We start from the raw sequence: 20914 nt of genomic DNA, 5'->3' as shown, positions 1-20914 counted from the left end.
GGATAAAGAAGTTGTGGTTTATATATACAATGGAATACTACTTGGCAATGAGAAAGAATGAAATATGGCTTTTTGTAACAATGTGGATGTAACAGCCAAGAATTCTTCATCCAGCATGGTTTCATTCAAAATAGAAGGAGAGATAAAGAGTTTCCCAGACAAACAAAAACTAAAGGAGTTCATGACCATTAAACCAGCCCTGCGAGAAATTTTAAGAGGGACTCTTTGAGCACAGAAAAGACAAAACAAAACAAAAAAGACCAAAAGCAACAAAGACTAGAAAGGAGCAAAGACATCACCAGAAACACCAACTCTACAGGCAACACAATAGCACTAAATTCATGTCTTTCAGTACTCACTCTAAATGTCAATGGACTAAACACTCCAATCAAAAGACACAGGGTATCAGAATGGATAAGAAAACAAGACCCATCTATATGCTGCTTACAGGAAGCTCATTTTAGACACAAAGACACCTGCAGGTTGAAAGTGAGGGGATGGAGAACCACCTATCATGTTAATGGTCATCAAAAGAAAGCCAGAGTAGCCATACTTACGTCAGACAAACTAGATTTTAAAATAAAGACTGTAACAAACGATGAAGAATGGCATTATATCATAATTCAGGGGTATATCCACCATGAAGATCTAACAATTGTAAATGTTTATGCCCCCAAATATATAAATCAATTAATCACAAACAGAAAGAAACTCATTAATAATAATACTATAATAGTAGGGGATTTCAACACCCCACTTACAGCAATAGACAGATTATCTAATCAGAAATCAATCTGATTTTCTAATCAGAAAATCAACAAGGAAAAAATGGCTTTGAATAATACACTGGACCAGATGAACTTAACAGATATATTTAAAACCTTTCATTCTATCTTTAAAAAATAAATAAATAAAATAAAACCTTTCATTCTAAAAGAGTGGAACACACATTCTTTCCAAGTACACATAGAACATTCTCCAGAAGAGATTACAACTGGATCACAAATCAGCCCTCAACTAGTACAAAAATATTGAGATCATATTTTCAGAACACAATGCTATGAAATTAGAAGTCAACCACAAGAAAAAAATTGGAAATCTCTCACATATATGGAGGTTAAAGGACATACTACTAAAGAATGAGTTGGTTAACCAGGAAATTAAAAAGGAAATAAAATAGAACAGGAAAGCTAATGAAAGTAAATACATGACAGTCTGAAACCTTTGGGATGCAGCAAAATCAGTACTAAGAGAAAAGTATATTGCAATACAGGTCTACCTCAAGAAGCAAGAAAGATCTCAAATACAAAACTAACCTAAAGGAGCTAGAACAGTAACAGCAAATAAAGCCTAAAGCTAGCAGAAGAAGGGAAATAATAAAGGCTAGAGCATAAATAAATAATATAGAAACAAACAAACATAAAAATCAGTAAAACATATCAAGAAAACTAATCAAACTTATCAAAAAGAAAAGACAAAGGGCCTAAATAAATAAAATCACAAATGAAAGGGAAAAGATCCCAACCAACACCTCAGAAATACAGTTATAAGAGAATATTATGAAAAAATATATGCCAGAAAACTGGGCAATCTGGAATAAATGGATAAATTCCTAGAAACATATAAAGTACCAAAACTGAAACAGAAAGAAATATAAAATCTGATCAGACCCATAACCAGTAAAGAAATTGAATCAAGAATCAAAAATCTCCCAACAAACAAGAATCCAGGGCCAGATGGCTTTCCAGGGGAATTCTACAAAACATATAAAGAAGAGTTAACACCTATTCTTTTGAAGCTGTTCCAAAAAATAGAAATGGAAGGAAAACTTCCAAACTCATTCTATGAGGCAAGCATTACCTTGATTACAAAACCAAATAAAGACCCCACTGAAAAGAACTACAGACTAATTTCCTCGATGATAATGGATGCAAAAATTCTCAACAAGATACAACCAGATTCAACAATACATTAAACCAGATCCAACAATACATTAAATGGATTATTCACCACTATCAAGTAGGATTTATTCCTGGGATGCAGGGCTGGCTCAATAGTCACAAATTAATCAATATGATACATCACATTAATAAAAGAAAGGATAAGAATCACATGATTCTCTCAACAGATGCAGAAAAAGCATTTGACAAAATACAACATCCTTTATTGATAAAAACTTTCAAGAAACTAGGGATAGAAGGATCATACCTCAAGATCATAAGGGCCATATATGAAAGACCCACTGCTAATATAATCCTCAATGGAGAAAAACTGAGAGCTTTTCCTCTAAAGTGAGGAACATGACAAAGATGTCCACTCTCACCACTGTTATTCAGCATAGTGTTGGAAGTCTCAGGAATCAGACAACACAAAGAAATGAAAGGCATCCAAATTAGCAATGAGAAAGTCAAACTTTCACTCTTTGCAGATGACATGATACTCTTATGTGGAAAACCCAAAAGACTCCATGAAACAACTGCTAGGACTGATATATAAGCTCAGCAACGTCACAGGATATAAAATCAATGTACATAAATTGGTTGCATTTCTATATGCCAATGATGAAGCAGCAGAAAGGGAAATCAAGGACTCTCTCCCATTTATAATTGCACCAAGAACCATAAAATACCTAAAAATAAACCTAACAAAAGAGATGAAAAATATGTACATGAAAACTATAGAAAGCTTAAGAAAGAAATTGAAAAAGACACACAAAAAATGGAAAAGCATTCCATGCTTATGGATTGGAAGAACAAATATTGTTAAAATGTCTCTACTACTGAAAGCAATATTTTCAATGTGACCCCTATCAAAATAACATCAGAATTCATCACAGAGATAAAACAAACAATTCTACAATTTGTATGGAACCAGAAAAGATCCCAAATACCCAAAGCAACCATGAAAAAGAAAAACAAAGTAAAGGCATCACAATTCTGAACTTTAAGCTTTATTACAATGCTATAATTATCAAGACAGCATGGCATTGGCACAAAAACAGACACATAGATCAATGGACTAGAATAGAGAACCCAGCAATGGACCAACAAACATATAACCAACTACTCTCTCACAAATCAGGAAAGAATATCCAGTGGAAAAAAAGACAGTCTCTTCAGCAAATGGTATTGGGGGGAAAACTGGACAGCAACATGCAGAAGAATGAACCTGGACCACTTTCTTATACCATACACAAAAGTAAACTCAAAATGGATGAAAGACCTAAATGTAAGACAGGAAGCCATCAAAATCCAGAGGAGAAAACAGGCAGCAACTCTTTGACACTGGCCACAGCAACTTTTTACTTGTCATGCCCCCGTAAAGGGGTTTAAGTGCTTGCCAATGGGGAAAACTAAGATAAATTAAAAATTAAATTCCTATTGACATGTCCTTGAAATTGGCAGAGTGACCTCCCTCTAGGAGCTCAGCTGCCTCGATGATGACACTTTGGTAGGGCCAAAAGAGAACCTTACCTTAACATTATCCCAACCTCGAGGATCCTGTAAGTCTACTTCCTTTATCTCAACCCCCCAAGATATATGCCGGCAATCATACTCCAAGTTTATGGCCCCCTGATTTACATCTGAAGGGTCTCATGACTGCGGTTTTACTAAATAGTAATAAATAGCATTTCCCTAACAACAGCTAGCGCCTCAAGGTCCTGGAAACCTTGCTTCCAAAATACCTTAGAAACTTACTCTATCCCTGACCCCTTCTCAACCTGAGAAAGTTACTGAGTTACCCATTGAGACCCCAGTGCAGTTCTTTCTGCCCATGGGTCCTGTCCCCGTGCTTTAATAAAATCACCTTTTTGCACCAAAGACATCTTCAAGAATTCTTTCTTGGCTGTCGGCTCCAGACCACCCTACCATCACTCCCAAAATTTCATCAGAAATACTTAAGTAATTCAAAGGGTTGTTATTTATTTATTTATTTATTTATTTATTTATTTATTGTTAATCTCCTGACAAATTGCCCTAGTAACTCAAAGAAGTGAAGGAGAAAGCAGCTGTCTCACCATCCAGATATTGATTTGTTCAGATGTTTCAATGCCTGATGGTACAATAAAACCACAAAAAAATTCTTTAAAAAAAGAATTATTAACACAGAGAAAGAGACCAAGGTTTGGGTCTGAGGGAGAGCTGGTATCCTGGTCAGCCAGAGAAGGGGGAGAGGGTGACAAGAATACAAGGGAAAGTCAAAGGACAGGGAGGATGTGGTGTTCACTTGGCTGGCTGCTCTTGCTCCAGTGCCCTGTGATCCAGCAGCCCCCGTGTCTCCGTTGCTTCCTGTCACTCCATACTGCCCACAGCTCTGCTGAGATGGGTTCAGTAGACAGAAGCCCCTGGCCTGACTTCCACCTGCTGGGGCATCAGGGGAGTATGTGTTGCTAAGACAGAAGCTCCCCAAAAAGAAGAGATGAGTGTTTGCATGAGTGTGTGTGTGTGTGTGTGTGTGACACAAACATTATGCAAAAAGAAGGAGAAGAAGTGGGAGCAAGCTTGCCAACCATGGCAGGGTGTTCTTGCTCCTCTGCCAGGTCCAGCTGCAGATGGAGATGGAGGAGGAGGACTGTGGGTGTCCCCTGACCATTTAAATCCAGCCAGCCACAGAGGATCAGTGGGATCCTGCCGGGCCCTGGAGGGTGAAGAGGGGCTCTTCCTGTTCTTCCCCAGCTGAGGGATGATGGCCAGACCCTGGCAGACCCCACAACTCCTGCTGGCCATCCTGGTGGCCCTGGTGGCCCTCACCCACCAAGAAAGAAGGAAAACCTTTATGAGTGTCGAAGAAGTGTCTGTGTCAGAGCCCCATGTGATAGCCACCTTGCAGTTTGTGATCAACGACTTCAACAAGAAGAGTGATGACAAGTACAATTTCCGGATTGTGCGGGTCCTGAAGGTCCGGAAGCAGGTCAGCACAGCCCCCCTCTCCTAGTCATGCTCCTCCAAGGGGACTCTCCAAAGGGGACACCCACACAAGTGAAATTCATTCTTGGTTATTTAGTTTCACGTGGGCATTTTAAGAAAAACATAAATTCACTGGAATGGATGAAGTCACTTAAATGATACCTAAGACTAGGGATTGACAGATTATACCCCAATAGCCAAGTAAGCCTGCTGCCCATTTTTGTAAGCAGTTTTATTGGTTCCCAGCCACACCATGCATGCACATATCATCCAGGACTGCTTTCGAGCTGCTGCAGCAGAGTGGAATACTTGCAACTGAGACCCCATGGCCTGCGAAGCTTAAAATCTTAACTATCTAGCCTCTTCCAGACAAAGTTTACAGACTCTTACTCAAACAGCATCATTTTAGTTGTCTAAAGCGTGTCTTTGCTCAGAGATTGGTTTCTGGAGAATCTCCTTGCATGGCAAATGGAGGCATTGGTGTCAGATAGGAAGGGGAGAGAGAAGCCCACCAACTTGTCCAGGATGAGATCCTTAACCTTAGGCACCTTGCAAAGGAGATCTTGCCACCAGAATCTAAAAATAAAGGACAAGAAGTCCTTTTATCTTCTTTCCACTTGCTCCCCACAGGTTACTGACCACATGGAGTATCATGTGAACATGGAGATGCGGCGGACCACCTGTCAAAAGCTGGAGACTACTAACTGCATGTTTCAAGAAGGAGAACTTTATAAGGTACTGGGTGAATGCACATTAACTCAGAAAGAAGTCACTGGGATTTTCTGTGCTTTTAGGATGAGGTGGGGTAGAATTATTGGGGATATATTGAAGCTTACTTGAGAAGAAAACATAGGCTTGCTCAAAGAGGAAAAGTGAAGGTAAGAGTGATCAAGATCCTGCCTGGCAGGCACTGCTCCTTTGTTGGAAGCATTATGGGAGGTGGAAGGGGTCCAGATGGGGAAAGACAGATGAGGGTGGCTGAGCTGAGGGGGGCAATTGGCGGCTGAGAAAAGTAATATTTTAGCAGCCAGTGGGACCTTATTGTTGCACCCAGCTAAATACCTGAACAATAGCCTGATGGGAGCACACAGTTACTGGGCTACAAGCCTCTTCCTTTCATCAAGCAGTGTTTGGGAAAATAGGAGGAGACAAGAAAATGGGTTCAGAAATATTTCAACAGGGGGTAGGTGGTGAGGAAGACAGAGGTGGTTACAAACCTGCATGTGTGTTATCTACTGAGAAGCCACCTCCCCCAACAATGGCTTACTTCCCTAAGCATTTCATTCCCACCAAGTGTGGTCACATATAAGGGATGCTGACCTGACCATCACCACTGCAATGTGCACAGTTGGGATGGGCCCACTTGCACAAGGACCTTAAAAGTCTCAAGTCCTATAAGCCCTGAAAATCACTATGAGGATGATCATATGTCCCACCTTGCCTGAAATAGTTCTGATTTATGCCTAGCTTCTTGTAATCATTTATAGGAGCTCTGAAGGCTTACAATGTGTCCTGATCCGGTTCGTAAATTCTGTGGTCACCTGGTTATAGTGATCTGGATGTTATCAACACAGAAATATGTCCATCCCTTTATCACCTTCCACATAGAAATTTTTCAAAATCTAGCAAAGCAGACTTTCTTGGTTCTTCCCTGGAGAAGATCATGAAACCTATGAAAAGAATAACTGGATAGAACAGTAGAGTTAGAGGATCTCCTTTATGTGAGTGATTGAACTGGTGGAGTTGGTATTCTGATTTCCATTTTAGGAGAAATATAAGTGTTTAAGCCTCCCATCCCCTTGGCTTTCAAATGAAGAACAAGAAAACAAAATTATACTAAGAAGTTATGTTTATTGATTTTTCATTATGGGACAAAAAGGAAGTGAAAATGAAAAATCTTGGGAGAGAATAGGGACATGGTAAGGAGAGAGAGGGTATGATGGGTGAATGGCTGGACAGACAAATGAAGAAAGGTACAAGGAAGGAAATATGGATGGCAATGGGTGGGTAAGTGGATGGATGGATGGATGGATGGATGGATGGATGGATGGATGGAGCCAGAAGAGGCCAAAAAAGGGAAAGTGTGAAGTAAATAACACAATAACTAAAAATAAAGAGGAAAAAATAATCATTAGTTATTGTGACTATGGCAGGAGGGACCCTTTTCTAGTCTCCAATTTTAGACTTTTAAAATGTCTCTTTTAAAATTTTCACTTTGCATGTTGACCTTTTTTAAATATTGTTTTTGTTTTTTAGCAAATTGAGTGCTTCTACTCAGTGTTTGTTGTTCCCTGGTTTGAAAAGTACAAAATTCTGAACAAAAACTGCACCGATGGCTAGGTGTCCTGAAGCACATATCAGCAATCATACATTAAAATATCATGCAATAAGCAGTAAGTCTCAATATAGAAAATAAATGTTTGTCAAACTATTATCTCAACACTCTTAATGTTTATTAGTCCACTTTTCCCCTAAACTCTTCAGCTCATAATAATGTAATCTGAAGGTATTCTGAGCTAGGATAGTTTTAGGATTCTAATGAAGTGACATAGATAATTCCTGGCCTTATAGCCTATACCTGCGTGATAGGAGAACTTCAACCCCATCCTCATATCAAGTAGGAGTCTTCAGACTTTACAGTAAGTAAAAAATGAGGAGAGGAGGAGGAGGAGGAGGAGGAGGAGGAGGAGGAGGAGGAGGAGGAGGAAGAGAAGGAGGGAAGAAGTTCTAAGTTATTTACCTGATCAAACAAGACATGTTTGTAAGTATGGCCTACAATGCCATCTCTTAGGGGCCCAATGAGGACTACCTCTTTTCTTGCATAATGTGTTGAATAAGGAGAAATAATACACGTATTTTTTTTAAGATGAGCGTCTTTGTCACTGACAAGGATTAAGTCGGGAGATATGCATTATTTTTGCAAGAAAGTGCACTTTCTAATACGAAACTCTAACGTTAGACTTACACCCCCAGCATCAGCAAAATTGGACCAGAGCAGGTTTCTTCAGAGAAAACTTCCTCTTCTAGAGTTACCAAGGAAACTGCCTGTATGGGAAGGAGGAGGAAGGAGACTACCATGCCTACATTATTCTTCCCAGATAGAACAATCAGAATAATTCCTCCAGGAGAGATATGACTAAGGATAGAGAGAAACCAGGAATGCCATGTTAAAGGGGATCCTTTTTCATGGGTGCCATATCAGCAGTGGGGAATAAGCAACTCTCCCCTCCACCCAGCCAACAGTTTGATTCAGTATTTTGAACAATATCACCAATTTCATCTCTTCACTCCACTTCCTTCATGTAGTCTCAAGGGCGCTGCCAGCAGCTCACTGCGTCACATCTGTCCTCATTCTGTAGGGGAGAAAAAGATCTCATCCCGAAGAGCTGAGACAAAAGCTATGTGGTTTAATACCACTGGGGAACTCTAGGGACATTATAGGATACATAAACACACACACTCACACTCACACCTCTCTTTTTCACACACATGTGCACATGCACGTGCGCGCGCACACACACACACACAGAGCATCACAGCATGTGTCTACCTGAAGGGAGTGAGAGTTAGGGTATTTATTGAACAGCCCCAGTCAATTATTGGGTGCAGAAAATCTCCTAGGAGGCATTAATTCCCTGGAACCCTGGGCGTGGGGTGGCTTGAGGGCAAAGCAGGCAGCCAGAGATAAAGGGGCATAGATGGGGCAATTGGAGCTTTGGAGCTGGTGTGCATAGAAAGACAAGATGTGAGAGGATAAAAGTAGGGTGCCAACAGGATACTCTTTCCACATGTGGATTGTGCACTGGGATGCAAAGTAGACACACCAATTCTCTACCAGTTGGAGATAGCTGGGAGTTTTGAAAGAATAATATGTTTGCCTTTTATGCTCCCTACCAAAGTTCTGGAGTGCTGAGGACCTTGTTTCAGGTGAGGCCCAGGTAAGATTGCCCTCCACCAACTATCCAGAAAAATGCTAACCTACAATTTACTCATCTTTAACTGAGAATAACAGTACCTATTTTGGGGTATAGTTATAAATATTAATGATGATAGTGCATGTAATTGCTTAACACAGTGCCTAACACAAAGCAAATATTTAAACAAATGTTAATGATTAGTAAGAATATTGGCATAGTAATTTAATATTAATCAGTCATTCAACTGTCTTCTGGCATTTTAACTACTTTGTCTGAAGGCAGTGGTTATTAACCTGGGGTATAATGAAGGAAAGGTAGAACATTTGTGCCCATTAATCTTTTGGATTTCTCAGATTTCTCAGCACACAGTGTTGTTGTTGTTGTTGTTGTTTTTTATTTTTGAAACAATAAGAAGAAGAAAGTTACAGGATAGCACAGAGAGGTCTCTTGTACCCTTAATCTAGTTTCCTTGCATGGTTTTCCTTGCATATCTTTTGTACTTATAGAAAAATACCATAAGCAGGGTTCCTGGGTGGCTCAGTTGGTTAAGCATCTGACTCTTGATACCAGCTCAGGTTGTGATCTCACACTCATAAGATTGAGCCTGCATCAGGCTCCACGCTGAGCATGGGGTCTGCTTAATATTCTTTCTCTCATTCTCTCTCTCTCTCTCTCTCTCTCAAAATAAATAAATATAAAAAAATAAAAAAAATATAACAAGCAGGAGATTGACACTGATATAGTTTGCATGTGTGTTATTTTGTCATATGTGTACATTTGTGTGACTATCACCATAATCAAGATATAGAACTATTTCATCACCACAAAGATACTCTTACTAACCCTTTAGGGTCACATCTCCCTTTCCCCACCATCTGAAACTCCTGGCAACCACTAGCTTATTCTCCATCTCCTTAGTTGTGCCAGTTTTAGAATGTTATATAAATGGAATCAATACAGTATGTGAACTTTTGAGATTGGTGACAATGCCCTTGGGATCCATCCAATGTGTTCTATGTTATCATGAAATAGTATACTAATGGTATACTCCAAAGCCACAGTTTAACTATTTTAGGATGTGTTTGTTGTTTTCAAGTTTGGAGCTATCACAAGTAGAGCTTCTGTGAACAATCATTTACAGGTTTTTGTGTGGACATAAGTTTTCATTTCTCCAGGTTAAATGCTGAGGAGTGCAATTGCTGCATCATATGGTAAAGTATATTTTAGGGTATTCTTTTTTGTGAAAAAATAAACTGCCAAACTATTTTCCAAAAGATGTAGCACTATACACTGTCCCTCTATATCACTGGTAATTTTCTTTACTCTGAAGTCTACTTTATCTGATATTAATATAGCTTCTCTTATTATGTTTGCATAATATAACTTGTTCATCCTTTCACTTTCAACCTTCTCATATCAATTTTTTTGAATTTAGTTTCTTGTAGACAGTGTATAGGTTGGGTCATGTTTTATTTAACCCACTCTACCAATATCTGTCTTTTAATAGGCTTATTTAGACCATTTACATGTAGTTTGCATATACTATTTAGTATAATTACTGCTACTTAGAGCTTAAGTATTTACTTTTGTTTTTTCTTCTCTGTTTTGTCTCTATTTTCTTTATTCTTCCCTCCTGTGAGTTACATGAACATTTTTTAAAGGAATTCCATTTTTATGTATCTATACTATTTTTCAGTATATCTCTCTGCATAGCTTTCTTAGTGGTTGATCTAGATATGATATTATGTATACGTAACTTATCAGTCTACTGGTGTTGATATTTTACCACTTTAAATGAAGTATAGAAAGTTTACCTCCCTTTTATATCTTTATCATTCCTCATTTACAAATGTCCTAAATATTTCTTCTACATACATTGGGAACCACATCAGACAATGACATAATTTTTGTTTTAACCATCAAACATATTTTAGAAAACTCAAGAGAAAGAAAACTTATTGTATTTACCCATAGTTTTACTTTTTATGTTCTTTTCTGATGCTCCAAGAGTCCTTCTCTTATACTGCATTTCCTTTCTATTTAGATAACTTATTTTAGCTATTATTTTAATGTAGGTCTTCTGGTGCACATTCTTGAGTTTCCCTCCATGTGGGAATGGCTTGATTTCCCCTTTTATTCTTGAGGGATATTTCTGATGGATATAGGATTCTAGATTGACAGTTTTCTCTTTTAGCCCCTGAAAAACATTGCAGCACATCTGGTGTCCATGGTTTATTATGAGAAATCTGTTGTCATTCAAATTGGGTTTTTCCCCTAAAGAGAAGGTGGCTTTTCTCTCCTGTTTTCAAGATTTTTTTTCTCAGTCTTTAAATGTCAGACGCTTAACTCTGCCATGTTTTAGTGTGGATTTTGGGGGGATTATCCTATTTAGGATTCACTCACTTTCTTAAATCTACAGGTTTAGATGTTTTGCCAAATTTAGGAAGTTCCTAATCATGATTTCCTCAAATCATTTTTTATCCCCACCTCTCTTCTTTTTCTGGGATTCCAATGTGTTAGATATTTTGTAATATTCATACCAATTTCTGAGGCTTTGTTCACTTCTATTTGGTCAACTTTCTCACTGTTCAGATTGGGTCGTTTCCACTATTCTCGCTTCCAGTTCACTTATTTTTCCTCTATTCCTTCCATTCCACTGGTGAGCCCACCCATTTAATTTTGTATTTCAGTTATTTTAGTTTTCAATTCTAATGTTTCCAATTGTTTTTTTCTTTACATCTTCTGTCTCTGTGAAGAGATTGTCTATATCTTTGCTGGGACTTCCCATTTGTTCATTTATTTGAAGCATATTGATAATTGGTTATTGAAGCACTTTGATGATGACTGCTTTAAAATCCTTATCAGATGATTTTAAGATCTGTGTCATCTCTATGTTGCCATCTGTTCATTGCTTTTTCTCATTTAAGTTGACATTTCCCTCATTCTTAGTAGGACAAGTGATTTTCTATTAAAACCTGGGTGTTTTCATACTGTACCTCTGGATCTCACTTATATCTCTCTTAGCAAACCTTGACAGTGCTCTGAAGGAAAAAGAGACAACACCTCACCACTGCTAGGTGGGGACTGAAGGTCAGGTTGAAACAGGTGTGGGGAACCCTCATCACAGCTGGATGTGTAGGAGTTCAGCCTCCATGCACCCTGACCTCTGTTGGGGTGACTCTGACTCTCACTGGAAAGAACAAGGGTGTCTCATCACTACTCCCCACATGTCTCTTCTCACACTAGCTCAGTGGGGAGAAACAGAAGTCTAGGCTCTCCACGTGGCCTCCAGTATCACCACAGGATGTGTGGGGCTTGTTGATACTCAATGGGGTGAAATTCCTGGCACCTTACTTGGCTTTCTCTGACTCCATTTCAACATGAGTATTGGGATCCTCATTAAAGTCTCAAGAGGGTGAAAACCTATGTTCCCTACTCAGCCTTTGCTGGGAATGAGAAGATTCGGGGAGCCTCATTTTTTTACTGTGGTGTTTGTCTGGAGTAAAGCACTTATGACTAAATGCTCTCTTTCCTGATGGGCTGCCCCACATTGGCCCTTTGGCTAGAGAGAGAAAGCTTTTGCTGAGGCATTTTTATCTTCACATGTTGTCATTTCCAGGTTTTCAGCTTCTTCATCTCTAAGTCTGAGATATGAAGCAAAAAGGAAACCCAGTGTATTATCCTCCTCTAGCTGCTGTAACAAATTTCCACAAACTTGGTGACTTCAAACTGTAGAAACTTTTTCTTACATAGTTCTGGAGCCACAAAGTCTGAAGTCAAAGGTGTTGGCAGGACTGTGCTTCCTCCAGAGGCTGTAGGAGAGAATCTGTTCCTTGCTTCTTCCAGCCTCTGGTGGCTGCTGGCTTTCCTGGGCTGCGCCCACATCACTACCCTCTGCCTCTGTCTTCACACACGTTCTCCTCCATGTGTCTCTGCTAAATCTTTCCCTGCTTCTCTATTATAAGGAAACCTCTCTTGGGTCTCTTAGACATCAGGACTTAGACTCCGACTCCTATTACAGAGGCATAACTTGTGCCTGTCCTTCGTAGCTGCCATTTATAAAAAAGCAAGGCAGATGGGTGGAGCAGGGAGAGTTCACTTTAAAAAGTTCACTTTAAAAATTAGCCATAAAGCTTGGTAGCATATTATCAAAAGAATAAAGTGACATTTGAAATTACATAAAATAAAGATACAAATTAACTAAAAAAGCCATATAACTAAAATGTATTTTAAAAAGTAAGAACTTAGAACTTGAACAAGGTTTAAATCAATAATTAAGTAACATTAGAGAGGTAAATTAAGTAAAAAAAAAATCACAAATGTTTTTAAAACTCTTGAATAAATTAGCTAATGTTTGGATGCACACTTCTGCTATTGTCCACCAATTCCACCCTTAGGTGTGTACCCAACAGAAACACATGCATATGTCCACCATTAGACAGGAGCATGCTTGTTCATTCTTAATAGCTATTATTCTTAGAAGTTAGAAACTACCATAAAGTTCATTATCAGTAGAATTGATAAATACAGTTAGGTATATTCACACAATAGTATTCTACCCAATTTTAAAGTGAACTACAATTACACACAATGTGAATGAATTCAGAAATATGTTGAGTGAAAAAAATCCAAAACAAAAGAATATATACTGTATGATTCCATTTGTAAAAGTTCTACAAACAGGCCAAATTCAGCTAGGATGGCAGGATCTGGAGAGAGGCTACTCACCTGTAAGATGGAGGTGAGAGTTGCCATTTCATAGGATTGTCGTGATAACCAAATGAGAAAGTGAGGAGAGGAGGCCCATGCCAGGCACTCACTCAGCCCTTAATGACATTAGATTTGCAGAGCTGGATGCTCTGGGATTCTCTCTTGCATGAGAATTTCCCCACCTTTAACACTGCAACTCTACTCTCCCTTCTCCCTGAAGCCTCTCAGGTGAATTTGAATTTCTAGTTTGTGTGTTCACTCTTCCCCTTTGGACATATTCTCTCAAGTTGCTATTATGAGTGTGCTGATGGGCATGGTCCCTGAGGAAGCTCTCAGCCCACATCTGCTCCCCATTTCTGATCCAGTGTACAGCTATTCTGCTCAACTGAGTCACATGAGGGAAGACCCCATAAGTCTCATTCCACCAGCATTGAGCACATGGGAGGCTCAGGAACTCTCTGTGAAGGAAAGAGTTCACACAGCCAGTCAAGACTGCTGTCCTTGGAAAGGCCCACTTGTAAAGTTGGCCTTGATTGGAGTGTCAGAACCTGGATGGTAAACAGTTCCCTACACTGATACAAAACTTTCCCCAAGTAATGAGAGGACCTCATGTGTCTACACTGTTTGTACAATGTGATTTATGCCACACACCTGCTTTTCTTCTGGAAGTCTGAAGTTTGGACACATGCTAAGCAGAGGCTCCCCATGTGTGCACTCCAGGGAAAATCTGTGGCACTCAGTCTCTGCTGAGCTTCCCTGGGAAACACATTTTACACATGTTATCACAACTCACTGCTGGAGAATTAAGTGCATTCATGTGATTTCATCAGGAGAGGACTCTGGAAACCTGCATCTAGTTCCCCAAAACTTCTTCCCATCAGCCTTTTCTCTCTGCTGGTTTTGTCTTGTATCCTTTCACTGTAATAAGCCATAGCTATGAGTACAACTGTATGCTGTGTCCTTGGGGTCCTCCTACTGAGTTACTGGACTAGTGAACTTGGGGACCTCAGCCACACTCACAAAGATGTGCAAGTCACAGAGAGTGTGGGGAAGAAACAGAGATCCTGCAAGCTCAGACCAGAGGTCGGGATGTGCCAGAATCACAACTCTCAGAGATATGTGCCAAAGTAGAAAAACTATGTGTTTCTTCCAAAGAGTTAACAGCCTTCTGTTCAAATTGTATCAGCCCCCTAAAGGCCACTGAACATGTGCATGAGTGAGTGTGAGTGTGTAAGCATATGAGTGTGTGCATGAGTGTGGGTGTGTGAGACTGCATATGTGTAAGTGTGCCTGTGTATGCATCCATTGTGAGTACACATGCATGTATGTGACTGTGGTGCAAGTGTGAGTGGGTGTGTGGAGACCCTGCTGAGAAGGAATGAGGCCTTTCAGAAGTCTAATAGAAAGTGCACAGAGTGGCCATCTAAGTTTTCATCAAAGATCTTTGCACCGATACATTCAAGCCTCGAGACAGGAGTTGTTCCAGAGTTGGTAGTAGTTCATCCAGGGCACAGTGTACACCAAAAAATCACAAATGAAACTCTGCGGAAGGAGAAAGAAAACCACTTTTTGAAGGTAAACAAAAAACTTTTGCCCTCGCCCCAAGCCCTTGTCTGGGGAGTCTGGACCAGTCACTGTTATCTGCACACTGGCCACATGGGTGGGGGTATCTGCTCACAGTCATGTTGTGGGGAGGAGTGGGGCCAGCCTGAACAGGGATGTCACCATGGGTGCCCCTTGCCCAGTTACTTGGGACCTGGAACAGGTGTGCCTGGTGCTTGCAGCCCAGCAGGACATGGGGATGAGGTCTGTGCAGGACATCAGTCCTCCTGCACCTGCATTCAGGCACAGAGGCTTCCTCATGTCTGCCAGCATGCTGGTGGTATCACCAGGAGGAACTGGGAAAAGGTGGAAAAGATGGGCAGAGGTTGGAAGATGAGACGGAAACTAGACAATCCTCAGGGACCTGGGGAGTGTGAGCCAAGACAGAGTAAATCGCCAGGGAAAGTAAACCACTTCCACTTGTGAGGGCCAGGATGGGACTAGGAGAGGAGACAGAAGGCCTGTGGCCAAAGCTGTACGAGCTGCAGGTGGAAAGACTGCCCATTCTTCCTCCCACCTCTGAGCATCTCCAGTGGCATCAGGAGACCCTCAGGCTATCCCTCACCCTGCCCATATCCACATAGCTGGAAAAGCTGTCAATGTCCAATTCTGGTCTATTTTTAAGATTTTTACTTTTCCCCCTTTGATCAGAAGGCCCTGCCACCACACACCTTTTTCAGCTTTTTTTTGTTTTGAATGGGGCATGAATGGTTCCTTGTGCCATTCCTCTCACATTTGGTCCGGCTAATCTTCACAGTGACCATATACTCCACTCCAGTCGTCAGCTACCAAGAAATAGTGCCACTATTAGTATTGACTCCAAGCATCCAGTTGCTGGACCTCTCCAAGTAAAGCTAGGAGAGATAAAGCCCCAGGAACCACAGCCCCTCTTCCCAGAGGTCATCCACCAAAAGCATGGCTCCCTCTTCAAGTCAAGCATGGCCCCTGCCAGTCCCCAGCATGTGCAGAGCCCTGCCCCTTGCTCTGGACCAGCTTCACTGCTACAGCCACAGATGGCTTCTCACCTCTCTCCCTTGCATCCCCAGGATGAGGGAGGCAAGACATGGAGCTTGGCTGCCAGCAGTCCCAGAATACCCGCCACATCTGTACACGTGATCCTCAGAATACCTACGGGTGCATCTTGTCTCAGCTTCATCCATGTTCTTCCTCCCTACTCTCCTTCCCAACCAACCTGAATGGAAGTTTAACAACAGAGCTGAAAAACACAGGCTTAGGAACTGAACTGATTTGGGGCCTTCATTCCCCACCTACTAACACTTTGCCTTTGAGCAAATGCCCAGCAGCCTCCAATTCTTCAACTACAGAGTCCAGATAATTGTGACTGCTCAAGGAGTTGTTGCCTAGGCTAAAGAGAAGCATGCTTCTCGCTGAATGCACAAAGAAAATTTTAAAATAACTTATTATGAATTATTAAATATTTTAGCAAAGTGTGGGGAACATTGCTCTGAAGCAGCAATGGAGTTGGGGAAAGCAACAGAACACAGCAGAATTGTGCTACAGTTCTGGCTTTAACCCCTGCCACCTCCCTGACTCAGTTTTCTCATCTAGAGAATGGGGAGAAGAGTGAATGTGTAAACCATGGAGAACACACACCAGGGCTATTCCCAGCTGTTGGGATCTGTCTTCTTGTGCTCATGTTCAAGTGTCAGGCTGTGAGGACACAGACAGGTAGTCTGGGAAAAGTGGAGTCAAGTGTCAGGCAGGGAGGCTGGGAAAGCCCTTTGTGGCCGGGAGGACCCACAACCTGAAATGAAACTCTAATCAATGCTTTGGTGAGTCATGTTCTCTGTTGGAAATAGCTGGATCCCTCAAGTCAATGTACAGGATAGAGAGCTCTGCCTGGGGGAGGGGAGAAACTCCTGGAAGTTCCCTGCTTCCTTGTCCCAGTGTTGTGTCAAACCAAAGGAGAAGTCTTGGCACTCTCCCAGGTGGATGGAAGTAGAAGGAGAGTGTGCCCACACTGCCCCTGGAGGAAAGTGTCCTCAGAAAAGCACAGGGTGGTTGCAGGGGAAGGAGGCCCGAGGGTAGTGTTGGCATCCTGGTTCCACCATCTGCTACTGGAAGAACTTCCAGATGCAGGGCTCCAAGCTCTTCATCAAAGGACAGTTCCATCCAGGCATTGGCATCCTGCAGGGCTTTCACATGGACCTTCATCATGCTCTGTATGTATGAAAAATCTAAAACACTGGCCATGAATTTTACTAACATTGCAGTGTGCAGGGTGCCTGGGTGGCTCAGTCGGTTAAGTGTCAGCTCAAGTCATGATCTCATGGTTTGTGAGTTTGATCCCCAAGTCAGGCTCTGTGCTGACAGCTCAGAGCCTGGAGCCTGCTTCAGATTCTGTGTCTCCCTCTCTCTCTGCCCATCTCCTGCTCATGCTCAGTCTCTCTCTGTCTCTCAAAAAAAAAATGTTAAAAAAAAATTAACATTTCAGTGTGCAAAATGTTTTCTTATTTATTATTAGACTGCACTGCTAGATAATAAGAAGAATCATCAAGTAAGACAATTATTTTCATGAGTGCTGCTTCACTCATTCTTCCCACTTGCAGGTGAGGAAACTGAGGCCTGGAGAGTATGGGTGGCATTTGACCAAGATCCCACAATTAGGAGGACCTAGAGCCTGGGTGCAGGCAGCCCACCAGGCCCACCTCCTATACCCCTCTGTGAGGTATTAGGACAGAGGTAATCATGTGGTAAAAGGACCCTTAACCCAGGTCACTGCCACCAAGGGGCACACACATGCTGTTCTTTCATCCATTTGAATGACATCGAAAGTTTGCTCATAAACTATTCTTTTAGAGTTAACTGTTAATAATAATGGGCTGACTCCACAAGACAGGCCTTCTGGGATTCCCAATTTGGCAAGATTTTTGGTCAACAGCCACCACCTTGTGGCCAAGTCACTTCAGTGTTCTTGGTCCTGATAAGCACCACCTTGGGGCAAAAGTATGTGACTGAAACAGGGACAGGCTGATGTCCACACACTATGATGTCAGGCATGCTTTGTGTCACACTAACACTGCCCAACCCTCTCTGTTCCCCGCCCTTGCTGGTTCCTCCTGTTCCCACTGCCCCTCTCTCTGGCCAGAGACCTTTTCTCCTGTCAATCTTTTTTTCCAAATTGTATTAATTGAACTAAAATGTGCTATTGTCTCTGCCCTCACTTACATATAGTTTACCATGTAAATTTGAGGGACAGTTGGACCCACAAAAGTGGTTTTCAAATAACTTTTTGTCTCTCTTATTCCCGATTAACATATCTCAGAGAAGCTTTGTATTCAAAACACATAAAAAGAGAAATGATCTGGTTGAAGCCTATCTCTCACTCCTCCTCTTGCCTCCACCCAAAAAAAACCCTCTGTACAATTTCGGATTTCTGTAGAATACAGCTAGAAAATCCAAACTCTACAGCCCTGAACATTGAAAAACTATTGTTGAGGGGGAACCTATAGAGAATATTTATATTTTAACAAAGCATAACATTAAAAGAAACAAAATCATCCTCATTTGCTGTCACTCTGGCAGGACTAATTTCAGAATTAAAAAGGCAATTCTTCCCAAGGAAGAATAGTTGAGAACCTCAGGGGCCATCTTTACTTTAGACCAAGAGTGACAGAGTTTCATTCCAGTCCTCAGGCTGGCATTTCAAAAGCATTGCTAAGGCAGTTCTGGGGTCCAAACAACTGCAAAGCATGCTCATCCTAAGTGAAGCCTCCCCCTGCCTTGGTGAAACAATCACTTGGTTCTCTCTGGGAGCCATACCATGTCCCCGCATATCCAAATGGGCACTGCCCATATCCAGAGAAACCGAGGCACAAACCTGCATCTGACTTCGAAGTAGCTTGTCAACTTGAAATAAGTAGGTGTCATTGCTAGCATTGTTGTAGGTTTCAATGAAGAACTTGAGGGTTGAATTCATGTTTTTCATGCTCGTGGACTTCTCCTGGAAGCCTTCCCACCTTTGAAAGTGACCCAGCCTGGCTGCCAGGACGAGAGCAGCCAACAGCAACAGAGGATTCCTCCAGCATCCAACTCCCATCTCACAGCCTCAGAAATCTCCTATCCGCTGCACCTGCCAGGGCGGGCTGGGGCCAGGCTGTAACTCGCTCACCCTCCTACAGCAGTCTTTGCCAAGTGGGCTTTCCCAGGTTAAATGGAGATTGAGAACCCAACCTCGTCTTTCAAGGCTCTACCATAATCTGACCAAAGGACCAAACCGTGGTGCTCCTGGGTGGCTCTGTTGGTTGAGCATTAGACTCTTGATTTTGGCTCAGGTCATAATCTCTCAATTCATGAGATCGAGCCCATGACAGGCTCTGTGCTGACGGTGTGAAACATGCTTGGGATTCTCCCCCTCTCTCTGCCCCTCCCCTGCTTGCATGCATGCATGTGTTCTCTCTCTCTCTCTCTCTCTCTCTCTCTCTCTCTCTCTGTCAATAAACAAACATTAAAGGAAAAACAAAAGGACCAACCCATGAAATCTCCCTGGGTGGTTGCCCAATTCACTCTCAGGTCCATACATTTTCCACATATTTATGACACCAGCTTGGTTCCCTTAGTTATTCAGACAAGCATAATTTCTAAACACCTTGCCAAAATGGGCAAGACCCTCTCCCTACCCTCACATCTATTGAGGAATAAAGCCCCCAAAACAGAGCCTTACAGTGCTATGCAGTAAGAAGCATATTGGACAGAGAAGTTCCAGTTGTGGAAATTGGGGAAGGCTTACAGAGAAGGTAATATTTGAACTGGGATATGAGGAATCAGGGACATGGGACAGGGCATGATACATTCTATTTACATTCTGTGGGCTCTACCTGTCTAACCTGGCCATCAACTATTCCCCGTGCCTCCTTTAGGGACAGGTTCTCTTTACTAACCTGCCACATTTCTCACCACAGATTTCTGGCTGCTGGATCCCACTGTGCCTGCAGGCCCTGGCACCAGCTCTTGCTATATTGGTGTGACTCCAACAGAGCTTTGTGAGGTAATCTTGGCCTCCCTGTGAGGGAGGAATAAACCCTGATCCTTATTCACAGATTAATCATGTGGCCCCCTGAAGGTTAGGTGCTACTTATGTCAGGCAAGAAAAATTCTCCTCTACCCTCTTTGGGTCTCTGGCTGGGCCTTAGAATTAACTAGCAGGAGAAAAACATGGCTTAATTGACCTTTTATATATACATGGGAAACTTCACAAGAGAATGAGGATGTGAAGTGGCCAGAACAAGAAGCTTGCATACCCTGTAGACAAGGAAATAATAAATGTGTAAAGAATTAACAAGACAATGAAGTTGAGACTAGGGGTAATAAATGGTGAAGAAGTTGTAAGGCTTGTTTATATAGGCTTCTTGACCCTGAATTCCGTGTCTCCAGAGATAAGGATGTCCTCCATGTCCATGTACCAGGAGGGTGTCTTTCACATGAGAGGTTTGTCTCCTATTTTCAAGGAAGGAGGGCTATGGAGGGGGTCAGAGTATCCTTCCTGCTTCACCGTTTCCTAAAACTCCTTTGTCTTAAAATCTTCAATGCGCCAAGGTGCCATATTTTGGCATAGTATGTCCTGAACCCCATCACCTGCACTCAGAAGGCTGTAATAGCTTCCTATTCTAAAAACTTTTGTTAAGGTGGGACCCTAAATGGGATCCTGAAGAAAAAAAAAATAGTGGGACAATTGATGAAATGTGAAGAAAGTCTGTAGATCAGTTCATAGCATTGCGCCAATGTTAACTTTCTAGTTTTTACCATTTCACTGTAGTT

At 41.6% G+C, this 20914-nt stretch overlaps 2 protein-coding genes across 5 annotated transcripts; one reads left to right on the top strand and one right to left on the bottom strand.

The window, feature by feature from the left end:
- The first annotated feature begins 4677 nt into the window (after positions 1-4677).
- On the top strand, positions 4678-7247 carry CST11 (cystatin 11). The gene is made up of 3 exons (XM_042930316.1): positions 4678-4911; positions 5538-5642; positions 7164-7247. Exons 1-3 carry the CDS (start codon positions 4684-4686, stop codon positions 7245-7247), a joined length of 417 nt encoding a protein of 138 aa, XP_042786250.1. The 5' UTR covers positions 4678-4683.
- Positions 7248-7591: 344 nt separating this feature from the next.
- CSTL1 (cystatin like 1) lies at positions 7592-20135 on the bottom strand. 4 transcript variants are annotated; one of them, XR_006200592.1, is made up of 6 exons: positions 20038-20135; positions 18978-19394; positions 15808-15921; positions 14991-15076; positions 14186-14290; positions 7592-8260 (listed from the first exon to the last, which is right to left on the bottom strand). XR_006200592.1 is itself a non-coding variant. In XM_042931776.1 (4 exons), exons 2-4 carry the CDS (start codon positions 19194-19196, stop codon positions 14993-14995), a joined length of 417 nt encoding a protein of 138 aa, XP_042787710.1. In that variant the 5' UTR covers positions 19197-19394; positions 20038-20135; the 3' UTR covers positions 14959-14992. The 4 variants fall into 4 exon arrangements, 3 of the variants coding, with proteins under 3 accessions (XP_042787710.1, XP_042787711.1, XP_042787712.1); XM_042931776.1 differs by lacking the exons at positions 7592-8260; positions 14186-14290 and having other exon boundaries at positions 14959-15076; XM_042931777.1 differs by lacking the exons at positions 7592-8260; positions 14186-14290 and having other exon boundaries at positions 14959-15076; positions 18978-19242; positions 20038-20112.
- Between the last annotated feature and the right edge of the window lie 779 nt (positions 20136-20914).

Source organism: Panthera leo, chromosome A3 (assembly GCF_018350215.1).
Source record: "Panthera leo isolate Ple1 chromosome A3, P.leo_Ple1_pat1.1, whole genome shotgun sequence".
Classification (NCBI taxonomy): domain Eukaryota; kingdom Metazoa; phylum Chordata; class Mammalia; order Carnivora; family Felidae; genus Panthera; species Panthera leo.
Note: the sequence above shows the minus strand (reverse complement) of the source record. Positions and strands in the feature narration are given on the sequence as shown.

Bases quoted from the DNA above. Each gene is read 5' to 3' on its own strand.
- CST11 (XM_042930316.1), top strand. From the start codon at position 4,684: ATGATGGCCAGACCCTGGCAGACCCCACAACTCCTGCTGGCCATCCTG. The intron at 4,912-5,537 runs GTCAGCACAGCC...TGCTCCCCACAG, and splicing joins TCCTGAAGGTCCGGAAGCAG to GTTACTGACCACATGGAGTA. The intron at 5,643-7,163 runs GTACTGGGTGAA...TTTGTTTTTTAG, and splicing joins AAGAAGGAGAACTTTATAAG to CAAATTGAGTGCTTCTACTC.
- CSTL1 (XM_042931776.1), bottom strand. From the start codon at position 19,196: ATGGGAGTTGGATGCTGGAGGAATCCTCTGTTGCTGTTGGCTGCTCTC. The intron at 15,922-18,977 runs GTTTGTGCCTCG...ATTTCTTGGTAG, and splicing joins TACTTCGAAGTCAGATGCAG to CTGACGACTGGAGTGGAGTA. The intron at 15,077-15,807 runs GTGTGTGGTGGC...CTCCTTCCGCAG, and splicing joins ACAAAAAAAAGCTGAAAAAG to AGTTTCATTTGTGATTTTTT.